The sequence below is a fragment of the Bombus fervidus genome, chromosome 10, assembly GCF_041682495.2.
Source record: "Bombus fervidus isolate BK054 chromosome 10, iyBomFerv1, whole genome shotgun sequence".
In the NCBI taxonomy this organism is placed as follows: domain Eukaryota; kingdom Metazoa; phylum Arthropoda; class Insecta; order Hymenoptera; family Apidae; genus Bombus; species Bombus fervidus.
The window spans coordinates 4,549,019-4,572,603 of record NC_091526.1 but is presented as its reverse complement, the minus strand read 5'-3'; the positions used below and the strand labels follow the sequence as shown (position 1 = coordinate 4,572,603).

The window sequence follows — 23,585 nt, the reverse complement described above, 5'->3', positions numbered from 1 at the left end:
ACCAGTTGCTTGGTAAAGTTGCCGAAGATTCACCGAGAATATCAAGATATCTTTTATGTACAAGCCTCCTATCGATCCGTATCGATAAATATCTACCCACGTATAGCCGATATCCGGCAAACGTATACACTCATCGGCCATACTCGTAACGATTATCGATCATTTCCGCGCCGCTGGCCCGGCGGGGTCAAAAGTTAATGCAAAATCAACGCCAATTCGTACTGCTGCACGTTCACTATGATTTGCTTCGATGTTCGTGATGTATCATATGGTGGAAAGTGTGTTAGATAAGAGCCATAGTTGCAGATTTGGTTTGTCAGGATGATAAATTTGTACTTGAGAGTTGGAATATTCCAAGTCGATCGGTTTCTAAAAATTAAGTTACATATATCATCTTAGTGATCTTTTTCCACTTTATTAGAATAATAGGAATGTATTTACGTTTCGTTCGCAAGAAGATGTTACGTAAAGAGACTCTGATGTTTATACATTTATAGTTCTAAATAAAAAAAAAAAAAAAAAAAATGCATGAAATACAGGAAAATATATAAAATATGCAAAGTATGGCACTCGTTATAACGTACAGCGAGTGTGTTTACATTTCATTCCTTAAGCTGCATTCACAAAAATATGAGTCTGCATGAAAACCTCTAAAAAGTAAATAAACAATAATTAATAGAACGCTGACTTAGATCTGAAAAAATTGACTTAAATTCTTTCATTTTTCAACCATTGTATTGTAAACAAATTGTTTCAGATTTAGTGCAGACTTTGTAGATGCAGTGTTTCTAATCTATACCGGTGTGTCAATTCTCGTACGAATACTATTCAAAATAAACAAAAAATTTGAAATTAAAAATCTCATGATTTTCAACAAAAATATGTCAATAACGAATTTAACTCAGTCAATGGTTTACAATATGTAGACACAGTGTCGTATTCACAAAACTACATCCGCTATACCTTCATGAGTCAGCGTAGAAAATATTTTCAAAACACACTTTGAATATCAAAATTTGAAAGCGGTGGATCGTGCAGGCGGATCCTCTTTGATTCGATTGTCCGTGTTGCATTAGAACCGACAACGACGACGACAATGGTCTTACAAGAATATTTGCAAACGACGTGATTCCATTGTCGGTGTGGAAGGCTCGTGGATTCCATGGGATACATGGAAAGTCGAGTTTTGAAACGCGTGACGACACTCGTATAATGGCTCGCTAACGACTCAACATCTGTCGTGTAGTTATTCGAGGCAAATGATGCTCCGACGCCTTCCCGCAGAGCGAGGATCTATCCGTCTAACTTTTTGAACGTTCTTCCGCAGTTTCCCCTGACATTTCGTAGTAATCCGACGCTATTTCATAACTCAATAGGAAAAATTAACAAATAATTCTAAGGGAAAATTCCTGTATTCCTTTGCCAATACATCCCAATCTTTTCAATTTTCCAAATCCAAATTATTCTACAGCAATAGAACGATTTTAAAAAATATTCAATATGGCAGTTACATATATAGAAAAATAAGCGAATTAAGAATTCAAAAAACAAAAAAAAAAAAAATATTTTCAGAAAGATCGAAATTGAGAAACTTTTGATAAAAATAACCTACAGCTCTATCGTAAATATACAGGATGGAGTATTTAAGTGCAAATACTTAAATATCTCTGTTATTAATGGTCATATGAAAAACTTCAAAGGACAATTCTTGGAGATGCACATGCAATGGCAAATGACATTCTTCCTGGAAGGCATATTTTTATCAGATTTTAAGATCTGATCGTTTTTCAAATGGAATCATATATCTTTTAATATCAAAAGTTATTTGCCTATTTATGTCGAAAAATCGTTGGCTTTGGTATTTTAATTTTCATCCCGTATAACTTATCGTATGGAAGACAAGAAAACAAATAGGAAATAGTAGAATTACTATAAAATTTTTCAGGAAGCTCTTCAGATTCTACAAAATTTTTCTTTCAATTCCTACCAACAAACAGTTCCTTACTTACCCATTCCACATTTACAAAACTATTCCATAATAAAGCAACGAAATTGTTTGAAACATGTTTGCGTGCAGAAATAGAGTAACGTCTATAGTTTCATTTTTTTATGGTTCCTGCTTTTGCTATGGTTTTATACTGCTATGTCAAAGACGGTGAAAGCGAGATCAGGTCGTGTTCGCAACGAAGCGATACGAAACAACCATTACCGGTGCCGTAAGGCGAGGAGGTTGGTAAATCGCGATTGATATGCAAATTCGTCGCATCATTAGTGGCGCGTACGTGAGCCGGCAAAGAAGCAAGAGGAGGTGTGACCATTGCAGGAAAGAGGATTCAAAGGGTGCACGCTGTCGTACATTCACTCTCGAAAGGAGGAGACACGGATGGTCATCGGTCGTTAAAGTGAAAAATTATGCTTTCCTACGATCCTCTCTTTCCCTTCTTCCCGGATTCAAATTCAAACGGTTACATCTGCACAATGGTCAGCTGCACGGGGTCAAGCCAATTAGAGAAGAGATGTCGTGGTGAGAAACTAACGACATAAAGGGTGGGTGAAATGGAATTCTCGTGACCGATATGCTGGTACGTAAATAGGCTGTTATAATTAGGATGTGATTATGGAACCATATGAATTTAACAGAAGAGGGGAGTGGATGTCATTCCTGAAAATTCTTCGAGAAATTTTGATTTTGATAAAATTTGTTCCAAATTAAATCCTAAAAAGTAAAGAAGCAATTTTAAAAGAAAGAGAAATTAGTTTCTTCGTTGCTAATACATGAATCACAAAGTGTAATTGCAAGCTCATATATCAAATTAATTTTTCAAGAAATATTATTTCAATAATTTTGACAGACAAAAATATTTGAAAAATCGTTCAATGGTTTACGATATTGCAATAAGGAAAGATTCATAAAACATAAAGAACAATCAGATGCAACCACCCGCATGCATTAATACTCTTCCGGTTTCATACAAAATACAATATAACAACATTTCCTAAATACACCAATAAATATTCCAGCAAATTAGCTAAAGTCTATTATTTTCATTGTAAAGGAGAAATTTACTTGGAAGACTTAATGAGACGTGAACAAAAGGATCGCTCCAATGGTTATTGTCGTCCTTATATAATTACCATCAAGTTCAAGTTGGATTAATGTAAGTACCTACAGCTTCATCGCGGATCCGAAGAGAGCCGGTGACGACGAGAAAAGCACAAACGCACTTCTGGTATTTAGCGTGAAGAATGGCGCACGTCAGCATGATGGATAAACTCGGTTTCCCGGCGTACTTTATCGTAAATGGCGGACGGAATATTGCGGAGGCGAAAACACAGGTGGTCACGGCTGTGCATTACACGGAGGAATACTAGCTTCTAAGTAAGAGATTCCTTGGGAATAATTAAGAACATTTATTTCCAAGCAAGAAGCTCGTTAGCAGTTGCCATTGCTAGGAAAAGTTCAACGTCCCTCGTTACGAATATTCAAAAATGATGAAAGAAGCTAAGTACCGTAAAAAGAAGTATAACAGTGGAAGTTTTCAAATTTAATGGAAATTAAAGCGAAAAAGTTTTGCATGAATACTTATAGTAAAATAGAAATTAATGAATTTTATAAAAGCTCGTGAGAACTGATTATTGAATTTTAAGATTGCTTGCAACACTCTTGATCTGTGGTTTTTATTTATTTCGTTTTATTCATTTTTCAATTTGATATGGTGTCTATATTTCTTGACTCTTTCTTTTCTTCTAATAATCATCGACCTTAATTTCTAATATATTTCTCAATGATAAATCTGTCTTTCTAAAAGTAATAACTGCAGAAGAAAATAAAAGTTAAAGAAACAGCTTGGCATTTATTTAACCCGTTCTATTATACAAGAAGTTTCTCGTCTCACTATGCAAATCTTCTTAGTAATCGCGCAACGATGCAATCGTTATTACTGCTATTAAAACGAAAAGAACAAGAACCGACGATTATCTTTCACCATATTACGCGGAAAGTTGTTAACATCGACATTGGCTAAGTCCATCGAAACCAGCTGGATCTTATACGTCGAGGATCGACGGAGGATAAAGTCAGCCGTATCTTTTTGACGAGTCAAAATGTTTCTTCTCTATCCCCGTCATTATGCTAATCCTACCGTATTTTAAATTTCATGCCGGCTATGCGACCTATTTTGTGGAGACCTGTCATTTTCCCCGCGGGTATCCTGACAGGATAATGAGCCATCCTGCGAGCATCGGCTTACGTTCAACGAAACGAGGAAAAACGAGTTGACACGATACTATGCAGTATCGTTGGATTTCATAAGAAAATAAATTAAATAAGATTCTGCTAATCGATCAGAGAGTGTAAAGATAAATTAAAATCTTTTTCTTTATCTTTTTTTTAAGAACGATATTTTTGTAAAACTACATTAAGGTTTAAAAAGTAGAAATAATATTTTTAATTCTTTCATTGTTAAGTATCAAGATGAAAGTTCTCTATAAATTTACCTTTTTCGATGTAGTGATTGTTTCGGATATTTTTACTATAAATAATAGTTTCTAGAAACCTACTTTCTTTATAATATAATTTCGAAGAAAAATTGATAACATTGCGTAACATCATATTTTTCAATATTTTTAAATACCTTTATATTATTACTTCTTATTTTGAATATTTTTAAACATAGTAGATGTAATTTAAAAATAATTAACAGAGATGCAGCAATTCAAACGCCTCGTTGCAGCATTTATTATAAATTTAAAACTTCCGTTTCTCAAACAAAAGTTTCTTCAAATACACCACCACCGTCTCGTCGAGTACTGTTCGCAGAAATGCGCATCGTACGAGAGCAGGCACTCGGGAGAAAAAATTTCAAGCACATAAAGACGAAAATAAAAGAACCGAGAATCCTGATGCAGTTGGAATCAGATCGTTCTTACGATCTCTCCCAAGATTCCCCTAGGGAACAATACGAAAAGCCAGTGAAGAAGCATAGTCTAGCTCGCTCCTTGTGAATGAATGGCCGTGCAATGGATGTTTAAACCGCTCTCGATATCCCTCGAATGTCCGTAGACGTTCGACACCAAAGAGGGGTAGCAAAAGGAAAAAAAATTAGACAGAAATGACCGGATGTGGATAATCCCTCCGGTTACCCACGGCTACAAATCGTAGCGAAGAGAGTAGGATGAAGAAAAAGAAGGGAAAAAAAAGAAAGAAAACAGGACGAAGAAACGAGCAACGAGAAAAAGAGAGGAGAGGATGTCGCTGAAAAATGGACGATGCACGTTTCGCAGCCTGAAGAGATACGGCGCTGAGATCCGGTCGACGCGACGCCTAATCCTGTTTTGAAAACTCGGTCTCGCATGACCGTGACAAACTCGACACCTACAGATAGTTTATGGCGATGGCTCGATCCTGAGCCAAGGATCCAGCGTAGCTTCGCCATTATCTCATACCGCTTGTCTCGAAAGTTTTGCGCGCCTCGTTCGAACAAGCTGCTGCTGGCAAGCCTTTGTATCGGAGGCGAATCTTGCGCGTTCTTCTTTCTCGCGTTCATTAATTGACCTGGTTATCTGCTGACGCCGATCGAATCTCAAGAGTGAGCGTTCAATAAGGCGCCACGATATCGGTCGTTCATTTTTTACGCGCCTTTTATTCAGTCCCTTATTAATCTTCCTTTGTACGACCGGTCAGATTTGATAAATATTTGAAGGAAAACATTCGCGGCTATCTTGATGGAACCCAATGCAGGAAACGACTGCTTCGCTCATTTGCGTCGGATAATTAATTAGGAACGTGTCGTTGGAGAGACGATGGAGTTTTGAGAGATTCGTAGAAATTTGTATGGAGAACTTTTCGTATACCTGAAACGAAAACGGAAGTTTCAAAGTGTTTAAAGAACATTTTATCTTTAAACGTGCATTCATAAATATTCCGATCTGCCAATGTGATGCAGTTTGAATTAAAATTGAACATGTTCATCCAGCCTGTTCGACAGGTGCGTAATCTGAGGACGCGTTTCTTTAAATTCCGTTATCTCTTTTCGATTCGAGTTACGTTTAATATTTCATCTAAATTAATATATTTCTCATATAACTCTCTCAAAAGACATTTATCTAACTGTATTTTTATATCCGTACAAACAGCTGCATAAATGTATTTTTGAATAATACATAATATATATTGATCCACAATTAAATCAGGTAATTTGATAACCATAAAAGAATAACTTAACCATAATATAATCATAATAGAAAAATATCGTTAAATGCAAGATAACATCAAGATAATACTTTGATTACTTGAGCTACTTAAAATTTAATCTTATTTCTACTCAGGAAATTTGATAATATGAAAATTGTTTCTTTTATTGTTGCTTCGATAAAAGATTGAAAAAGATTCTTTTTTAATTATTGAAAAATTATGAAAAAAAATCTGGTTTAACATTGTAGAACAGTACTCTTCAATGGGCAATATTAATGACATACGGAAACTATTGTATTATTCTTTCAAATGTCTCGGACGTAGATTTTGAACTTGTATTATCCTCTAACTCGTCAATTTAAATAAACCGAATTCTTTTCACGAACCTGAATTTAATTCCACCATTAAAAGACACGTTTCGCCAATTAAGAATATCACGATAGGCCTGTAATTCAAACGAAGACCGCCAACGACGCCAATGGGGCAGAAATGCAGGCAGTTGGCGTGCGAATTTCGGTCGTCGCTCGATTTGTGAGACGTCCGGAAGAAAATTGAATCTGGCCAACGCAGAAACAAACAGTTTGAGTGACGCAGGATGGTTTAACGTGGTCGTCAGTCACGACGCGTGTTTTATACGACGAGATGAGGCCACGCGTGACAGACAGTTTCCCCTCTTCCTCTTGGAAATCTGTCTAGTCGCGTGGCAAGTCGCGGGCGTTACCCGAAGCACGCCTTTCAAAGATCCTATCGTTCCTGTCTGACGTTCCCTTCGTCCCGTTTCGCTGAGCTAATTAACTCCGTGCCACGCGAAATGAGAAACTCCCTCTCCTGCTCCGACTAGCGTAGTACTATTTTCGGGAGAAACGTTTACAAGGAACTTTAACGTCCCTGTTTTTTGCTCGAGACCTGTTAAAGGGTTAAAGGAACAGTTTCCGATGCTTAAAGACACGTGTTTCTGGAAATATGATAAAGTGATGAAGTTCCGTGTAAGGTTTAAAATGAACATCATTGTGCTTTAGCATTGTTAAGGGTATACAGTGAGTCACAAAATATGTAGATATTTAACAACATTCAATAATTAATTTTCAGACATTATTATAACCAATCTATGAGCATATTATTAATTCTCGATACTCAATTCTATTCATATAAAAACCATACCATAAGAAATAGGCAAATAGATATCCAGAAAACAAAAAGACTAAAGGATAGACCACAAAAATTGAAAAATATCAGGAAAATGAACGTAATAAATTCTCGATACTCGATTCTATTCACAAAAAAGCAATGTTATAAGAAGTAAGAACCGAAAAATCAACAAAGCTAACGAGTAGATAACAAAAATTACAGAAGAACCGAGAAATAAATTTACGAAGCTCCTGTAATCCATTCTACCCCGTAACAGTAGCAACAAACCACTCCTTCATCCCGTCTCTCTATCAGCAAACACTCATCACCGCCTAATCCCGGCAACAATCCTCGACATTGTTCCCAATCCGGCTGTGTACCCGTATTTACCATCCGTTCCGCCAGAAACAAACCGCTCTCGTATTTCCGTGGACCATAATTCTTGCTCTCCGATCGCCGTACGTGGAAACTGACAGTCTACCAAGGAAATGGGTCCGCTACGATAAATCAGCGGATTCGTTAGCGGAATCTTCTGAATCCATTTGTCCGGCAGTTGTGTCAGCCGAGTAGATCCCGCTGTTTCGACAACGTGGTGTCGTGTTCGAGCGGGTGACCTCGTCGTTTTCAAGTCCCTTCTCTTGCTTCGGAGAGTAGCAGACCGACTCCCGACAGTCTCGTTCCTCCCTTGGGACCGGTGGTACGCGCATCTGCACGCTTCATTGAACATTCCGCGCGCGAAACATTGTGCAACCCGCCGCGACTCAGCTAGAGCAGAACGGCTGCATCGATATTTATGGATCTCGTGTACACGCAGACCGAAAGCTGGCCGTGATTTTTCTGGCCAACTAAACAATCTGGCGAACGATCGGCCGGTTCATGGTCCACGCTTTCCCCTATCCTTTAATTAAATTTATTGGTGGCGCGGCCGCCGACCTTTCGCCTGCTTCCACCATACGCGTGTCCCCACGTTTGTATACGTGGCAATCATAAATTTCTGGATGCTTAATTTATCGATTTGCTGATCCCTCGTAGATGTCTCTATATCGCGAGCGAATGATTAACGCTCGATGAACGCGATTAAGCATCCCCGATTTCTGTAGAATTCGCAGGAGGAACGATCTCGCGAGATTTCCAGATCGTTTTAGGGCTTTGAAACTACTGTGGGTAATTGGAATTGCACAAAGATGATTATTTAGTACAGACTGCGAGTATTAGAATTTAGATCTATTATATCCAAATATCTAAGATCTTGCGAGACCAATAATACGATAAATAACAAGTATAATTACACGAAATTATTGTACCGCTTTGTAGTTAAGAATAAGGAATAATACGTGTTATATAAATTTTTCTATCTGTCGAAATGAAAATTTACATAAGTGTCACGAAAATTGTAATTCTAGCTTCCCAAAACTTCAATCTTCCTGTAGGTTTCTCCTTTGAACTCTTCATACATAATATATCTTACATCCAATTTTCTTTTCCACAAAAGCACAAAATTCTTATTTCTTATTACACAAACATTGTAAAAACTGTGATTCCTCTTCTAAAGATTTTAATCTTTAATAAAGTATCTTAAAAATACTCCAAATGTTTCACAGAACAAAATCGATTTTCGGCTTCGCAAATTGACTGGATTCGGAGGCCATGAGGTCACGTGTTGCGCGAACAAGAAGCAAAACATTTTTATTTCTCCTTCCTCACCTTTCACCTTTCCTAAACCCTCCCCGATCGCATATGAATGCGTGAATGCGGTCTACGCATTGAATTTGACGTGGATCGTGCCCCTCCACGAATTCACCAGGTTGGATTTATCGCCGAGGAAAAAGGCTCGTAGGATATTCTCGTAATCCTTTGGCGTGGATCACGATGGCGGCTCCTTTGATGCGTGGGCGTGGACCACGCAAATCGAATCGGTCGTCATCTCATCACGTTCTGTCCGCATCACAACCATCCCGCGTAACCGAATCTGATTATAATTTATGCCCTTTTTTCGATCGACCTTGTCGGCTTCCGTCGTGTGATCAACACTTTCGACCATAAAAAACAATTTTTTTATATGTATAATTACACGTCGATTTCTCTTATTTGAAACAGCAGTAGGTAGTAATCGAAGCTGCAGTCAAATAAAATTCTTTTAGATTGAGTATTTTGAAAGATCATTAGTTCTATTAAATTTACTTATTGCTAAATACTTACTTATTTAAATAAAGAATATAACGTGACCTTCTCTTTGTAATTAAATAATTAAGCAATGAAAAGTCGTCACTCTCTGAATCTAAATTTTGATTGACTCACTTTCACCCGAAGCTTTATAAATCATTATTAAGTTATTTTGCTAAAGATTACAAAATGACTAGCTCTTGGTAATAACATAACCGGGCAATTATACATTCCTGAATCTAACTCATGATTGATTTAATTTTATCTAAAAGTTCATAAGCTATCGCTAACTGACATATTTGTTTCATGCCATCCTTGCAGTATTTACGTATGGTAAACCGTGTAATTAAACGCGATACTAAAAGTTGAACGGAGCGGTTGGTTACCTTCTAACTAGCACGCTCTGGAAGTTTCGCAATATATATACGGTTAATTCCCGTAGCGTAGACGCTGTCTTATGAATAGCGTGAACGTGTGCAATGAATCGTGCAGCGCGTGCACCTCGTGGAAAGGATATTCCATAGAAATCTGGGTTATTCCGCGCATCCGACGTTGATTATAATTTATTCCGGTCCCAGGCAGAAACGCTTCCGTCGTCGGCAAAATAGTCTATCTTCGAGATCGTGTTGCAATATATCATAAGTCGTGATTTCACCGTATGTGAATCCCTGCTATGGTTTACTTATTGTTACATACCGTATATCTTCCTCAAATCGAGATAAATATCTTCTCTTAAGTATTATTTCTCCGTTTAATCATATTAAAAGAAGTATCTATTTCTTCGATACATTGTCTGAATTATTTTTTTAAATTCGTTTCATGATCTAATCAACAGAAATAATTGAATCATAATATTTTATATTTTAAATTCTACTGCAGTTTATATGCAAGTATATGCATGACAAATAATTAATAATTAATAATTTGTATTGTATTGTATAGTCATTATGACTATGTAATAATTGCAGCTTTCACAGCAACGAAGTCGGAGGACATACCACTCGTCCACTACGAAATGCTGGAATGAGGTTATTTCAATATTTATTACTTTAATTGAAATATTCGTGTTTTATTAATTCATACTGATATATTCATATGGATGTCTGTCTTCTGCAAATATTTATACTGATTTTATAATTTAATTTTATAAACAATATATTCTCACAAATCAAATATATGTATGTATATCCAGATTAATTGTTAAAACTGCAATGTGCAGGAAGACCTAATAAGCCCTAAATACCCTGAACTATTTACTACTAGTTACTACTCACGGGTATAATAAATAGCAGAGATCACTATCCTCGCAAAAAGTTCTACCTAATACAACACTCCCCAGTGCCGATTCGGATCCTACAAAATGACCGGAAGAACAAAAATTTATATTGTATTATAATGTTATCGGTGCTACAGCAGGCTAGAGGAAGTCATCACAAAGAACTTTATCGAGGAAGAACTATAGGACCCCATTACAGAAGTGTAAACTGTAGAAAATCTATAACGACGCATGGAGTATTATAATTTATTCTTCAAAGCATAATATTGATCATTTAATAAATTAGTGATAATGAAAGATGGAGGTCTATTATACTTGAAACATTAGTAATAATAGTAAGAATTGAAATTGTAATAATAATACAAATTGGAACTTTGATAACGATTTGAAATTAATTTACTTTATTATTTAATATTGAAATTGTAGGTTCTCTACATTTCATTTCAATAGAAGAATAATAAAATTAAACAAAATGGGAAATGTTATAATTTATTCTTAGAATGGAATTAATTGAAGTATAATACATAGAGATACTTACATATTTTTGTATTCTAGAGAGATTTTATCCTCTTGAGAAAACACTGACTCTAATACCGAAAACGAATATAAAAAAAAAAAAAATATGTATGAAAAAAAAAGAAAAATTAAAGGCAACTAGCTCGTCCGTTTAGGTTTACATTGTAATCAACGAACAAAGACTTTAATATCGCGTATTATCATTATAATTAATAATTATATAATTTAATTGAGCTATTGCACTCAGAAAAATATTTAAGAACTTATTGCGCAACAAGCACTGACTCTACTGATCGCATTGCGCGCGAACACAACAAATTTCTAAAAATCAAACTAAAATAGTAGATAGGGGTTAGGTTTAATAAATATAATTGAATTGATTTGCAAAAATTATATCGTGAATGTTCCTTACCAAAGACAAAAACACATTTTGTAAGAATAAACTACGTAATGTTTTATAAATATTCGAAAATACTTGCAAAACATTAAAAGTTCCTGAACTAAATATGTTTGAGCGTAATGACACCACACAAACAACTCGCGTCTAACCTTATTTCGAAATCCATGTTATCGCGCTTCCTCCCAACCATGGCAGAAAAAGGTTATGTATAATATTTACGAACCATGTTACTAGACAATTTACAACCAAAACGTCACCGAAACGTAAATGGAAATGTGAAGGTTATTTCAATTTCTTAGTCGAGTCGTTTTCAAATTACATATTTAAAATTCCATAATATAGATTGAAACAATAAAATAACACGTTTAGTCTATCTAATATAAGGAAATGAATTAATGATAATTCATTAATATTAGTACTAAAATTAATGCAAAGAAACGTTTCTGGAATCTTTTCTAATTTCATCTTGATATTTTTAATAAACTATGTAATTATTTATGATAATTAGTTATCTTACGTATTAAGTGATTGTGTGATGTGTGACTGATTTGACAGCATATGTATGTATGCATGTATGCATGCATGCATGTATATCATGAAATAAATAGTAAAAGTATACCAAATATTATCAATGCCCCAAAGAAAACGTATATCTGAAATTATTACAATAAATTTAACATTACCAAACCTCCATGAAAAAGCATCAGGCTGTTTGTTAATCACCATAGCGTTTTTACATTAAGCTCCTTATATCATCCATGTCAGCAATATCATGAAATAAATAGTAAAAGTATATCAAATATTATTAATGCTCCAATGAAAACGTATATCTGAATGTATTACAATAAATTTAACATTACCAAACCTCCATGAAAAAGCATCAGGCTGTTCGTTAATCACCATAGCGTTCTTACATTAAGCTCCTTATATCATCCATGTCAGCAATAATCTTTATGCAAGAAAATCAAGAATTGAAAACGAACTAATAATGTTGATACCAATTATATTAATATAAAATAATAATCTCATTTGAATCTTGTCTCGAAAGTAGGATTCTGACCACCAAATAAACGATCCATGACCGAAGAACGAAAAAAGGTCGAGTGACTGATTTTGTTATAATAATGTTCCATAAAGTACCAAATAAACGCGTATTAATGAAGCGAAGCTAATACATAATAAAATACACTCAGTAACGAAATAACAAGGGAAGTAACACTTTAATATGTAATAAGTTACCTTAGGTTACGTTACGTACCATGAGCAAAACAATACGTCTTATCGGTCCGCTTTTCGATACCTGACTGATACCCCTCATCATGGCGTCACTACGCGAACTTTTAATTGGTGGAGATTCTAATGCGCCTCTTAAACATAAACGCGCGTCGAATTGAAATTCCGTACGCTTAGAAATTTTATATTATTGAATCTCTAATAAACAAAATTAAGAAATAATAAAGGTATATAAAATTAATTTTAGAGAAACATAAGCAAGAAATTATTTTTTATATAATATAATTCCAGAATATATACTTCATAAGTATTGATTATTATAATTAGTAATTATTATCCATATGTTTTAGGAATTGTTAATATTATTAATATTGTTAAAACTATGATTGATATAACTATTATTAGAACAATCACTATTATTAATATAAATATTATAATACGTTATTGAATTATATTCATACAAAGATGTTAAATGAGAAAATCATTCTATAAAAGCGTTCTTTGTTCCTCTAATTAAAATACGTTAATTAATAGAAAAACTGGAGGAATATTCAATCGTATGAATACTGGTATTAAATACAAATATTACATTGAGAAGAAAAAATATATTAAAAGTAGCTTTTAGTGTTTCCACTACAATTGACTATATGCCATAGAACTTTCCAAACTGCTGTACAACTACATATAACAAAGAGGAGAGCAATGCATGTGGCCACTTTCCGCGTGCGCGACCTACGAATTTACGAACATCCTGGACTACCACTATCTTCCCTCCACTTGGACATGTAGCGCATCCATGCCGACACAAATACGAACATTTCGCTGTCGACACGCCACGGGCATGTTTTCTCAGCTGGTGCCCTAACTCTCGATCTCGAACGATCCTCCTTTCCCCGTCTTCCGTGCTATGGTGCAGACCTGGTGGATCCTTTCAAGACACGGTCGGCTACCCACAAAGGATCTGCCCTTTCATACGCACGTTATTATACTCTTTACAGAATATCGTTCCACCTTCTCCCTTTTGGAAGGAAGAAGAAGGCAGAAAACGGAGAGAAGGAAGAAAAAGGAGGACTCTCAGCCTGATCATGTGCATGTTGATGTTTTACACGTGTATACATACATACGCCTACGCTTTGTGAATCGAGCCTAAAGGCAGGGTGGACGTTTCGACGAAAGCTTCGAGATTTTCTTGTTTAATTTGTTGTTATAGCTGCTTGAGACGCACAGATCAGCCCATTCGCTCAGTCTACGATCCTCAAACATTCATTATGTTTTTTTGTAACACATCCACCAATGCGACTAGAATTGCGGCTTTTGCACGCCACCCTGTTTGCTCTCCAGTTGTGCAGAGATCTGTATTTCACCGCGTTCACCATCCTGGTAACCGTCTTTATTAATCGAGGGAATACGAGGGCGGATTATGGGGTTGCTATTGTGCGTGTGGAAGGGAACTGTGAAATGTGGGCACTGCCTAAGGAAAGATATTGAAAATACTAAGCGATTAATGATGTAATAACCTAAATATCTCTGAATATCCCAGGATTCTTTCACTTAGAAAGTAAAGAAGTAGTTTAGTAACAGCTGCAATTAAGACATTTTATGTCTTACATACAGATCTTGAACTTTACAATTTTTTATTCAATTCTCTGCTATTTCATTACTAGTATGTACAATTAAGAAGATACAAATTTATTAAATACAAATTTCATACAGTTTGCAGAATGTTATATAAATTGCAATAATTAAGAGACGTTAGCATATTCAAGTAACTATTTACACAGCAAAAGCCGGCGTTCGTATTATCATATGTATTTTTCAACTTGAATAAGAACGAAAGGATGATGCGTGATGGATTGAAATTGAGCTCACGAAATTCAATTGAGCAATTAATCACATCCTATCGACGATTGCGTCACGCTTTGCATCTGATGCGATTACGAGATGGTATTATCGCGGTCCATTAGCGATTGTTTGTAAGAAACAGCAAGTCAATTTTCCGCGTTCGATGAATCGTGAAGAATTCAGTTCAGACAGTCTAGAAAACTTAGTGAACCGTTTACAGGCCCTAGACGGATCTCTTCTGTCTGATTTGGCACATTTTCTTCTCCGCTTTCGGAATGTACTGTTAGCTTTCCTCGACGAGCATTATGCTTGACAAAATCTCACGACGAATTGGAAGATACATACATAAACGATGTATTTCCTCTTAAGAAATTATTCCTCGGTATGGATGGCTCCGTAGATTGTCAGTATCTTCCTACACGATCTGTAAAAGTAGTCAGGAACACGTGACGTGCGTCTCTCGAAGGAAACACTGGACCCATGCATTCTAAAAGAAGTTGATTTCTCTCTTTTACGGCGGTTTTGAAATCCTCCTCCGATACTGCGCCATCGCGATCCACGTCTAGCTTTTTTATTAACAAATCTATCAAGTCCTATAAAACGAAAAATATATTACAAATATGGGATTGAATCGAGAGAATTTATTGAAAATTTAAAGAAAATGTAAAAGATATTGAAATTCGTATAGCAAAATATGCAATTTTTCTTGTGATTCAATTATTAAAGCGTTCTAGTATGATACCTATACATATATAGATTACTATACCTTCACGGCTTCTTCTGGGTTTTCATCATTCTGCAATTTAATTAAACATCCGCGCATCATGGGAAATATATGTTCCTTTTTTAATTTGTGAGTTCTCATATTATCGTACACCTGGAATTGAATTTCGGGAAGCACGGTAAGAAAATTAATTAAGGGAATAATATTGGTTGAAAGTACAAAGATGGTTGTATACTCTATAAGCAAAATGGATTTTTTCGTCTAAAGTTCCGCGAAGAATCACCGACAGACCTTCGATCCATTGTTCAGAATATATCTAAATTATAGTTTACAATAATTAATCAATATTTAATACTTTTAAACAGTTGTTTACCTGCAAAGCATTTCGTTTGTCGACGACGGAAAACATTCTGTCGATCAATAAATGACGAATATTTTCTGTGAAATCCAAACCAGCGTGGAAAATGTTTCGAAATATTAATCTGCTTATCGGACCCAGCATTTGCACGCATTTACGATGGATAATTGACAAAGCTATCAATGAATTAATCAGACCAATAAAAAACATGAAAAATTGTGACACAATGAATTTCTAACCTTCAACTTCTCTCACATCAAAGTGCGTATTGCGTGCCAATCTTTTGAACCTTGGCATATTTTTCGTTCTGTAAACGATCTCTGCCAAGGTATCATTTAACATATCTATTGGTTGTTCTGCCGGCATTTTGGATAGTTATACTTGTGAATTTTGATTACAAAATTTGAAAAGGCAATTTATCTCTTGAACGACGTCACGTATCTTCAGATTTGTTTTTACACTACAATAGATTTTTCTACTATTTTCTAATTTCATAGTGTTCTATGTATTCTGGTGCTGATGATGACATTAATGTAAGGTTAAAATATTTCTCAGAGTCAACGAGTAACTCTTTACTTATCGATACACAAGTTGAGGCTTTTCCGAGAGCATCTGGAAAAACTTCCACTACCTTGAAACATCCTATATACAAAGGTATAAGATAACGGACGAAGAACAACGGAGAAATCTGTATCATTGACCTAGCAACGAAAACCATGCATTTTGTATCAGCGAATTTACTGTATCAAGTTATAATCAGAGACTGACGGAATTGTAGCGTCAGCATAGTGTAGTTTTTATTGTACATACAAAATATTAACATTTTATAAAATATATTTCTTATATTAAAGAGTTTAGTTGTCTAATGCAAAGTTATCTGATGCAGAAATATACCAGTTACCACAGCGGCCCATTAGCTCAGTTGGTTAGAGCGTCGTGCTAATAACGCGAAGGTCGCGGGTTCGATCCCCTCATGGGCCAAATTATTTTTTTTAAATTTTATTTAACATCGAATACTATAATTTTCTATGTAACAATTTGAGCAATGATTTTATTAATACTTTTGAATACATACATATATAGATAGAAAAAAAGTTATCACTTGAAATAAAGGTTTACTGTAATAATGTATACTGCACTTTACCGCATGGTGAAATACCGCTTCGTGATTTACTCATATTAATTTATATTTATACATTGAATTTAATATATCTTATGTAAGTAAATCTGAGTTTCTTCTATTAACAAGTACTACGTTCATTCAAAATTCTATATCTGCAATATATTTTATCTCCTCTAAATGACTGTCACTTACTACATACTATTGCACAATCTCATATCGAGAAAGTGATAAGAAACATCAATTACGCAATTCGCTGCGATATCTGGCTTGCAAATCCAACACAAGCATTCATATCTAATCCTTCCCTCTCAGAAAGTCATAAGAAAGATTACTATAAAAGCGTGTCCAGTTTCACGTGGAAAGTTGCCGCGAAATGACTCATAATAAGAAAGACCATAAAAGATTTTCACGTGGTTACGATATTTAAGCAAAAAATAAATTTAAAAGCAATGATAAGCAAGACCAATGATCAGTCATCTCCTTGGTTATCGAATTTGTTTCGGGAAGCTGTTCAACTGTTATAAAAAGACGCCAACAAAATTCTTTCTAAGTATATCTAATGACATCATTTAGATGAACCACGTCATGGGAATTTCGTTTATCGTGTAAAAACATGGAAACGACTTAAGAAACATCCGCAAAGGTGAGCATGGAGTTCTGAGGACATCGGCCATGTGGAAGAGGTTGGAGATACAGGACTTGAATATCATATGGGGTTCGAAGCCCTATGGGAATAAACGAGCAGAATACGAAGTTTTGGCTCCTTCTCCTGTCACATGCGAATTGTCGCGTGATGTTAGAAACCGACGGTTACTTGGCTTTGAACGTAGGACGAAGATTTACAGTAAGATACACATTAAGATTCTTGGAAGAACGAGGTTAAGAATTTATGCAGGGTTGCATGGAAGGTTGAAGTTTTATGTGAATGAAGCTAAACTTGTGAATGAATATAAATTGACCAGAGCTAGCTACGCGATGTTCATTGTGATTCCGTGAAGGGTGGGATAATTGAGGAAGAAATGGATTGTGCTTGGAATTAATGAACGAACAAGACCTGTATGCAACTAGTAGCTGCATGAAATTAATCGCGAATTTGTGTAGCATAGAATAATTAAAATTTAAATATCTTTCTTTTTTTTGTATCCTTTTAACGAACTTGAAATTTTTCAAAAAATGAAAGTAACAAGAAATTTCAATTTATTTTTCAATGTTCTTTTATAAATTTCAATTTATAAATTTTCAATCTTATACAACTTGATCTATTTCGACCTTTGTCACATACTTACGCCCACTTTGAAAATCTCATTTAAACATTACTGTTTCCTATCAATCGCATCTTAACATTTTTTTAGCGATGAAGAGATTAATAGAATTTTACCATAACCGTACCATATTCATTTCTCATCTTTCTTTAATCCTCCATCGCCGCCGCTGAATTTTCAAATCTCAATCCTACGAACTCCGCAATTACAGCGAACTCGGAAGAATCCCAGCAAAGTGAAAGACTCCTCCAACCTATGGCGACGCGAACGTAGCATCATCGAGCATACTCGCGAGGCATTTCAATGATCCGAGCTCGGGCCGACCCCTGTCACCGTTAAGCACTCAATCAAGCCCAACAGGCTTCGAGCGAAACAATGCGCGTTCATGTGTACTCGCGAATGAAATCTTGAGTTCGCGCGTGGGCGTCGCGCTTGATAATATGCATTCGCGGCGAACAACGAGCCTGATCCGCGACGACAGACCAAGCGGGGATGCACGAACGGCCGCAAGAAGTTCCCTTCTCGCACGGTCCCTGTAATCACGGGCTCATTAGTCCTCCGCCGGCGGATAAATAACGACGAGGGAAGAAGGCAGCCGCATTGTTTCGCGTAAGTGGGCATCCACGAGTACCAACCACGGTTGGATCGGTTTCAACGAAAGGCGCCATAAGCAGTTGCTCGACTGGACCTCGTGGTAGGAGGTGGAGAGGGGACGAAAAGAGGGAGGCAAGACGCGATGGAGAGAATTCCTGGTGTCTTCTCGGGCTTGAAACCGAACGACCGTAATCTTGGGCTATCTAACGTTGTAAACGTAGCGAGGTGATGATTTGCGACCTCCCCGCAGCGAACGTGGAACGCTCGAAGGAAGGAACGCCGGGACCAGCCTTCTCTTTTTCTCTCCCCCTGGACCCCTTTAGATTCAATTTCGCGGGGCGTCAGCACGCTGACGCGACGTCCGCCCACCTTCTTGCGGGACGTTGATGTACGATACGGTGCACCGGGCCGGACGCGTGAAACTTCGGAAGATTCGCGCGAGACCGGATTGTTTTTCGACCCGTAAACGCTTTGCAAAGTAACGCGTTCGTTTTCTTTCTTTGGATACCGCTGACGGTTTCAGCTGGCCGAGAAGAGATTGAAACCGTGAGGAAAGAGGGTGGAGATGAAGTGTTGCTTTTGTAGTTTAATGGTTTGAAATTTTTACAACTTTTGCCAATCGTGGAACAGGACGATTTAAAGTCAAGTGTTGAGTAGTACGAATTTGATACGAGAATATGTAATTAAAGAGGATATGATATTTTGCAATATAAGCGATATATAATGATTTTTTCTATATACTATATATGCATAGTTTCTTTGACTTCTAGCAAAGTTAATAAGACCTTTCTTTACAGGAAATGAAGAAATTTGTAAGATGTTTCATTTCAAGATATTATCATACAACTCGTTATCAAAATAGGGTACTCATTGCATTTCACCACAAAGCCATAAATTTGTAGCGGTAAAATCATAAAAATGATGTTTCGATGAAATGACTAACATAATTTCAACACAACTTCATGTTTCTCTCAACGTAGGATGGTTCATTTTAACGTGAACATCGAAAATAATACTAACATCTCGTCCAATATGAAATTATAATACATATTTAGAAAATAAAGGGTAGAATATGTATAAAGAAAAACGTACAATTGACAAGCTCTTTATATTAAAATAACGCATTATGAGATTCCAAAGTTAGTAATACCTCTATAACTATTTTATAACTATCATATATATTTAATTTTATTTCTCGCACAAGAAATTCTATTGCCACCATTCCCACAGCCGAACGATCGCGGCCAAAGGCTTGCCAGAGCGTATCGATCTTTTGAAAACCCGCACTCTTCACTTTTTAAATGTTTCATGAAACAACGTTGTTAGTCCAGTAGAAAACCTGAACCAGTGAAGGTATATACAACCTGGCGCATTAATTAAGACACGGACAGGCCAGTAAGAGTTGCAATATCTTGAGAGGTAGCTCGAGCGGTTTAGGATCCAGCCGTGAGAAAGACGCATCCCCGCGCATGTTTCACAATCTACATTTCACAAGGTATACGGGAGCGGATCACGTCCTCGATCGTTTAAAGCTCGATTTCCACCGGTGTCCGAGGAAAGACAGGCTTAAGTGAAAATCACAATCAAAACTTTTTGATTGTCAAAGAATATGAATGATTGTTTTATGATTGCTAGAGTGCAAATTTTTATGTGAAAGCATTTATGAAAAGCATTTATGCGATATTTGAAGGTACAAAAACGTAGATAATGCAGATAATATACAAGGATAATATTGCTAAAGTATTAATTACTGCTTGCAAGATTTAATAGCTCAAATAACTTTCTATCTAAGTTTCAGTTTTTTATTTATATTCATAAAAATATAAATTTGCGTAAATATCCGCAATTTGGTGATTACGATAATAGCAGCTTAACTGAGCTTTAACAGCTTACTAATTGTTTTTGAAATGAGAAGAATTCACTCACAAGTAGAAGCATTGTAGATAGATCTAATGGGAAATTCAAGATATTGGAGACATTATACGTTGGTAATATAATCTTGAAACTCCTCGAACGCAAGTGAAAAGCGAACTTAAGTATCTCGTGTGTATCGCGTTCCAAAGAATTACGCGCGGTGCGGCGGGAAGAATTAAAGATCGTCTATGAAGAAAGAGGCACGATCGGGGAGGGTGGTTGATCGAGGCTAACCTGTCGTTACGCAAGCATCAACACGCAACGTTTTCATCGCTTACTCGCATAGATTTCACGTACCACGGCTTTCATACTATACGAGCAAGATAAAAACTGTGTAATTAGAAATGTTCTCGGTAATTGGTCGAGATCGTGGTTTGGAATAGTTTAGATCGATCTAAGAAGCAATACGTCGATCGAGAAAATAACGAGGTGTTCTATAATGTTTCCACTGGCATGGCTCTGAGATAAGCATAGTTTGATCGCTTTGATGAATTGGGTATTGTATTGGGGATTAGAGCGATTGCAAAGGATGTAATAAGAAGATACATATGGTATTATTAATACGTATATCTCAAAAATACTACAGGTGAACTATGGTATAGATTAAATTCGTATTAGATCTACATTAAGTTACTACATTTTGGATTTTTTTAAAATTTAGATTACTACATCTTTTAATTTTATCTAATTATTTTAATTGATATTATTATATCTGATCATATATCTAATTATCTTAATTAATATTCGTTTATCTAATTAAGTATCTAAATCCGTAGCGGACATTTATAAGATCTCTATTTATCTTACAAAAAGTGCATAAATTCTCCGAGAAAAGAAACAGTGATATCGACCATTACTTCCATCCGTCCAACAACTTTCAAAACCTTTCAAACCACTCCTTCCCGGCCACATACCTTGCAGTTTCTAACCCTCTAACCAAGTTCTTCCAAAAAGATCATTAACAAGCCTGGAATTAATTAGAAATTCAAATCGCGACGAGCCGTGGTCCCATAAACAAGCGGATGCTGATCGAGGCTGCACACGAGGGCCAGATAAACGCCAACATCTGAAAAATCGTGCCTGCCCTCTCGCGCTTAAACACGCGGAACGTTTTATAGGCGAGGATCGCGCAGATTCGGCGCGAGCTGGTTCCCTCCGCGTCATTTACACGCGGTGCAAGCGGTCCATCATAAATTTGGCTTCCTATCGCCGGCTGGGATCGTATTTATCTAACAAATAATTATTCCCGATTATCTCGCGGGCTGATGCATGCGTTGGCAAACAGAGATCAAAGATACGGCGACCGACATCACCGTGGGCCTTTGTTTAACGCTTAAACCAAGCCGAAAGGCAGGCGGTCAACAATTTTCGCCATTATTTACGATGTGGCGCTGCCTTGAGACGCCACAGGCTGGTGTGCGTACACGTGGGTGTTGATGCAAGGGTTGAGCACCTATTACCATGGTTGCCTTGGGGGTAAGACTACCCCGATGCCCAGTGCAATCAAATTTTAGAGTTATTGCCGTGTGACTGCACGTGTTCCACGGCCACGAACGAGCGGGCGGTTTCACAATGAATGTTTGCTCGTGTCGTTCGAGACGTGAAGCTTTGCGGTCCCTTCGTTCCAAACCAACGGCTCCAGCGACGAAAGATATTTATTTGACGTTAAAGTGCACTCGTCTTCGGTCGCTTTGGTCGCAGGATACGGGAAAATAGGGGGAATTTGGTCAATAGACGTGAAGAATGAATTTATTACAACGAGAAATGTATCTGGTGAGAGATTTTGACCGCGTTGTGGAGTTTAGGAAACCCTTCTAAATTCCATGGACGATGCATCAATGAATTCTGATCGTGTGAAGTGTGATTTTTAACATAAGAGATGGTTAGAAATTATAATTGTGTAGTCCGCAATTTAGGGGATTAGAATTTTTCTTAATGAATGGATTTATCGTAGTTCCAGTGAGGAATTTCGGCTGTAGTGTGGTAATGTAGTATGATTTGCACTTTGTGGGAGCAACATTTTTTGTGTGAATGGTAAGTAAAATTGTTGAATGGAGAATAGATTGCTATTTTGAAAAATAGCTGCTTCAGTCGTCGAGTGAGGTCAGGTAGACTTTTTCTGGGAACAAGTATTGCTTCTGTCACGGCAAAAAACGAAAATCAAACAAGGATTTCCTCGATGTAGGAGGAGATTGATTAATTGCCTGAGGAAGTAGTCCGTGAAATGTTTCCTTAGGCATTCTGTAAAAACAGACCTGTAGCGCGCGTTAAATTCATCAGGGAATTTCACCCTTCTTAATGACCCACACTTTGCTCACTCGAAAAACGGGAAATGATTGATGATCATCGAATATTAATTGCTGAAACTTCGTTGATACAGCTGGTAATGTTTTCACAATTGTCAAACATCCTCTCACGTGCAGTTTCCATTACTGCATTTTTTACATTACAGTTACAGTTATACATATGTTAAATAATATCGTTTCGATATCATTACTTTATTTTTCTAAAATTTCCTGCCAAAGTTCAACTCTAATTTTCGAGAAATTAGCTTAGTTCTTCAAATATTCTTCATCATTGTCGCTTTTCCATCTCTTAATCATTGGGAAATTTACCGAAAGATCTCAATTTGAAACATATATTGTATATGGATTGTAAACCTAAAGACGCAAGATTTTTTCTTACCATTATTATTTAGTAAAAGCTTCTAAATCGCATCGTGTTCATTAACACTAATTAAGGATATGCGCAGATACTTTTGTAGTTACTGTAGATTTTCAAACGAATATTTCTTTTTTATTGCACAAAAATAAGTGTAACAAACGATGTCTCCACAGTTTGTTAGAATGATCAAGTGCC

General features: G+C 36.4%; 2 protein-coding genes and 1 non-coding gene across 3 annotated transcripts in view; 1 reads left to right on the top strand and 2 right to left on the bottom strand.

Moving 5' to 3' along the window:
- Positions 1–12,960, bottom strand: part of Dpn (bHLH protein deadpan) — a 142,831-nt gene extending 129,871 nt beyond the window's left edge. Inside the window, exons 1-2 of the mRNA XM_072011853.1 lie at positions 12,935–12,960; positions 11,299–11,347 (exon numbers count right to left, since the gene is read on the bottom strand). The gene's annotated coding sequence lies outside the window, so the exon portion shown is untranslated. The remainder of the gene's footprint in view (positions 1–11,298; positions 11,348–12,934) is intronic.
- A 1,635-nt stretch (positions 12,961–14,595) lies between these two features.
- On the bottom strand, positions 14,596–16,272 carry LOC139991615 (calaxin). Its single transcript, XM_072011864.1, has 5 exons — positions 16,073–16,272; positions 15,849–16,009; positions 15,711–15,791; positions 15,518–15,628; positions 14,596–15,344 (listed from the first exon to the last, which is right to left on the bottom strand). Exons 1-5 carry the CDS (start codon positions 16,197–16,199, stop codon positions 15,156–15,158), a joined length of 669 nt encoding a protein of 222 aa, XP_071867965.1. The 5' UTR covers positions 16,200–16,272; the 3' UTR covers positions 14,596–15,155.
- A 468-nt stretch (positions 16,273–16,740) lies between these two features.
- Positions 16,741–16,814, top strand: Trnai-aau (transfer RNA isoleucine (anticodon AAU)). Its single transcript has one exon. It is a non-coding gene; the product is annotated as a tRNA-Ile (tRNA).
- Positions 16,815–23,585: the final 6,771 nt, after the last annotated feature.

Excerpts from the sequence above, each read along its gene's own strand:
- LOC139991615 (XM_072011864.1), bottom strand. The coding sequence starts at position 16,199 with ATGCCGGCAGAACAACCAATAGATATGTTAAATGATACCTTGGCAGAG. Across the intron at positions 15,792-15,848 it reads ACAAACGAAATGCTTTGCAG|ATATATTCTGAACAATGGAT; the intron begins GTAAACAACTGT and ends ACTATAATTTAG. Across the intron at positions 15,629-15,710 it reads AAATCCATTTTGCTTATAGA|GTGTACGATAATATGAGAAC; the intron begins GTATACAACCAT and ends ATTCAATTCCAG.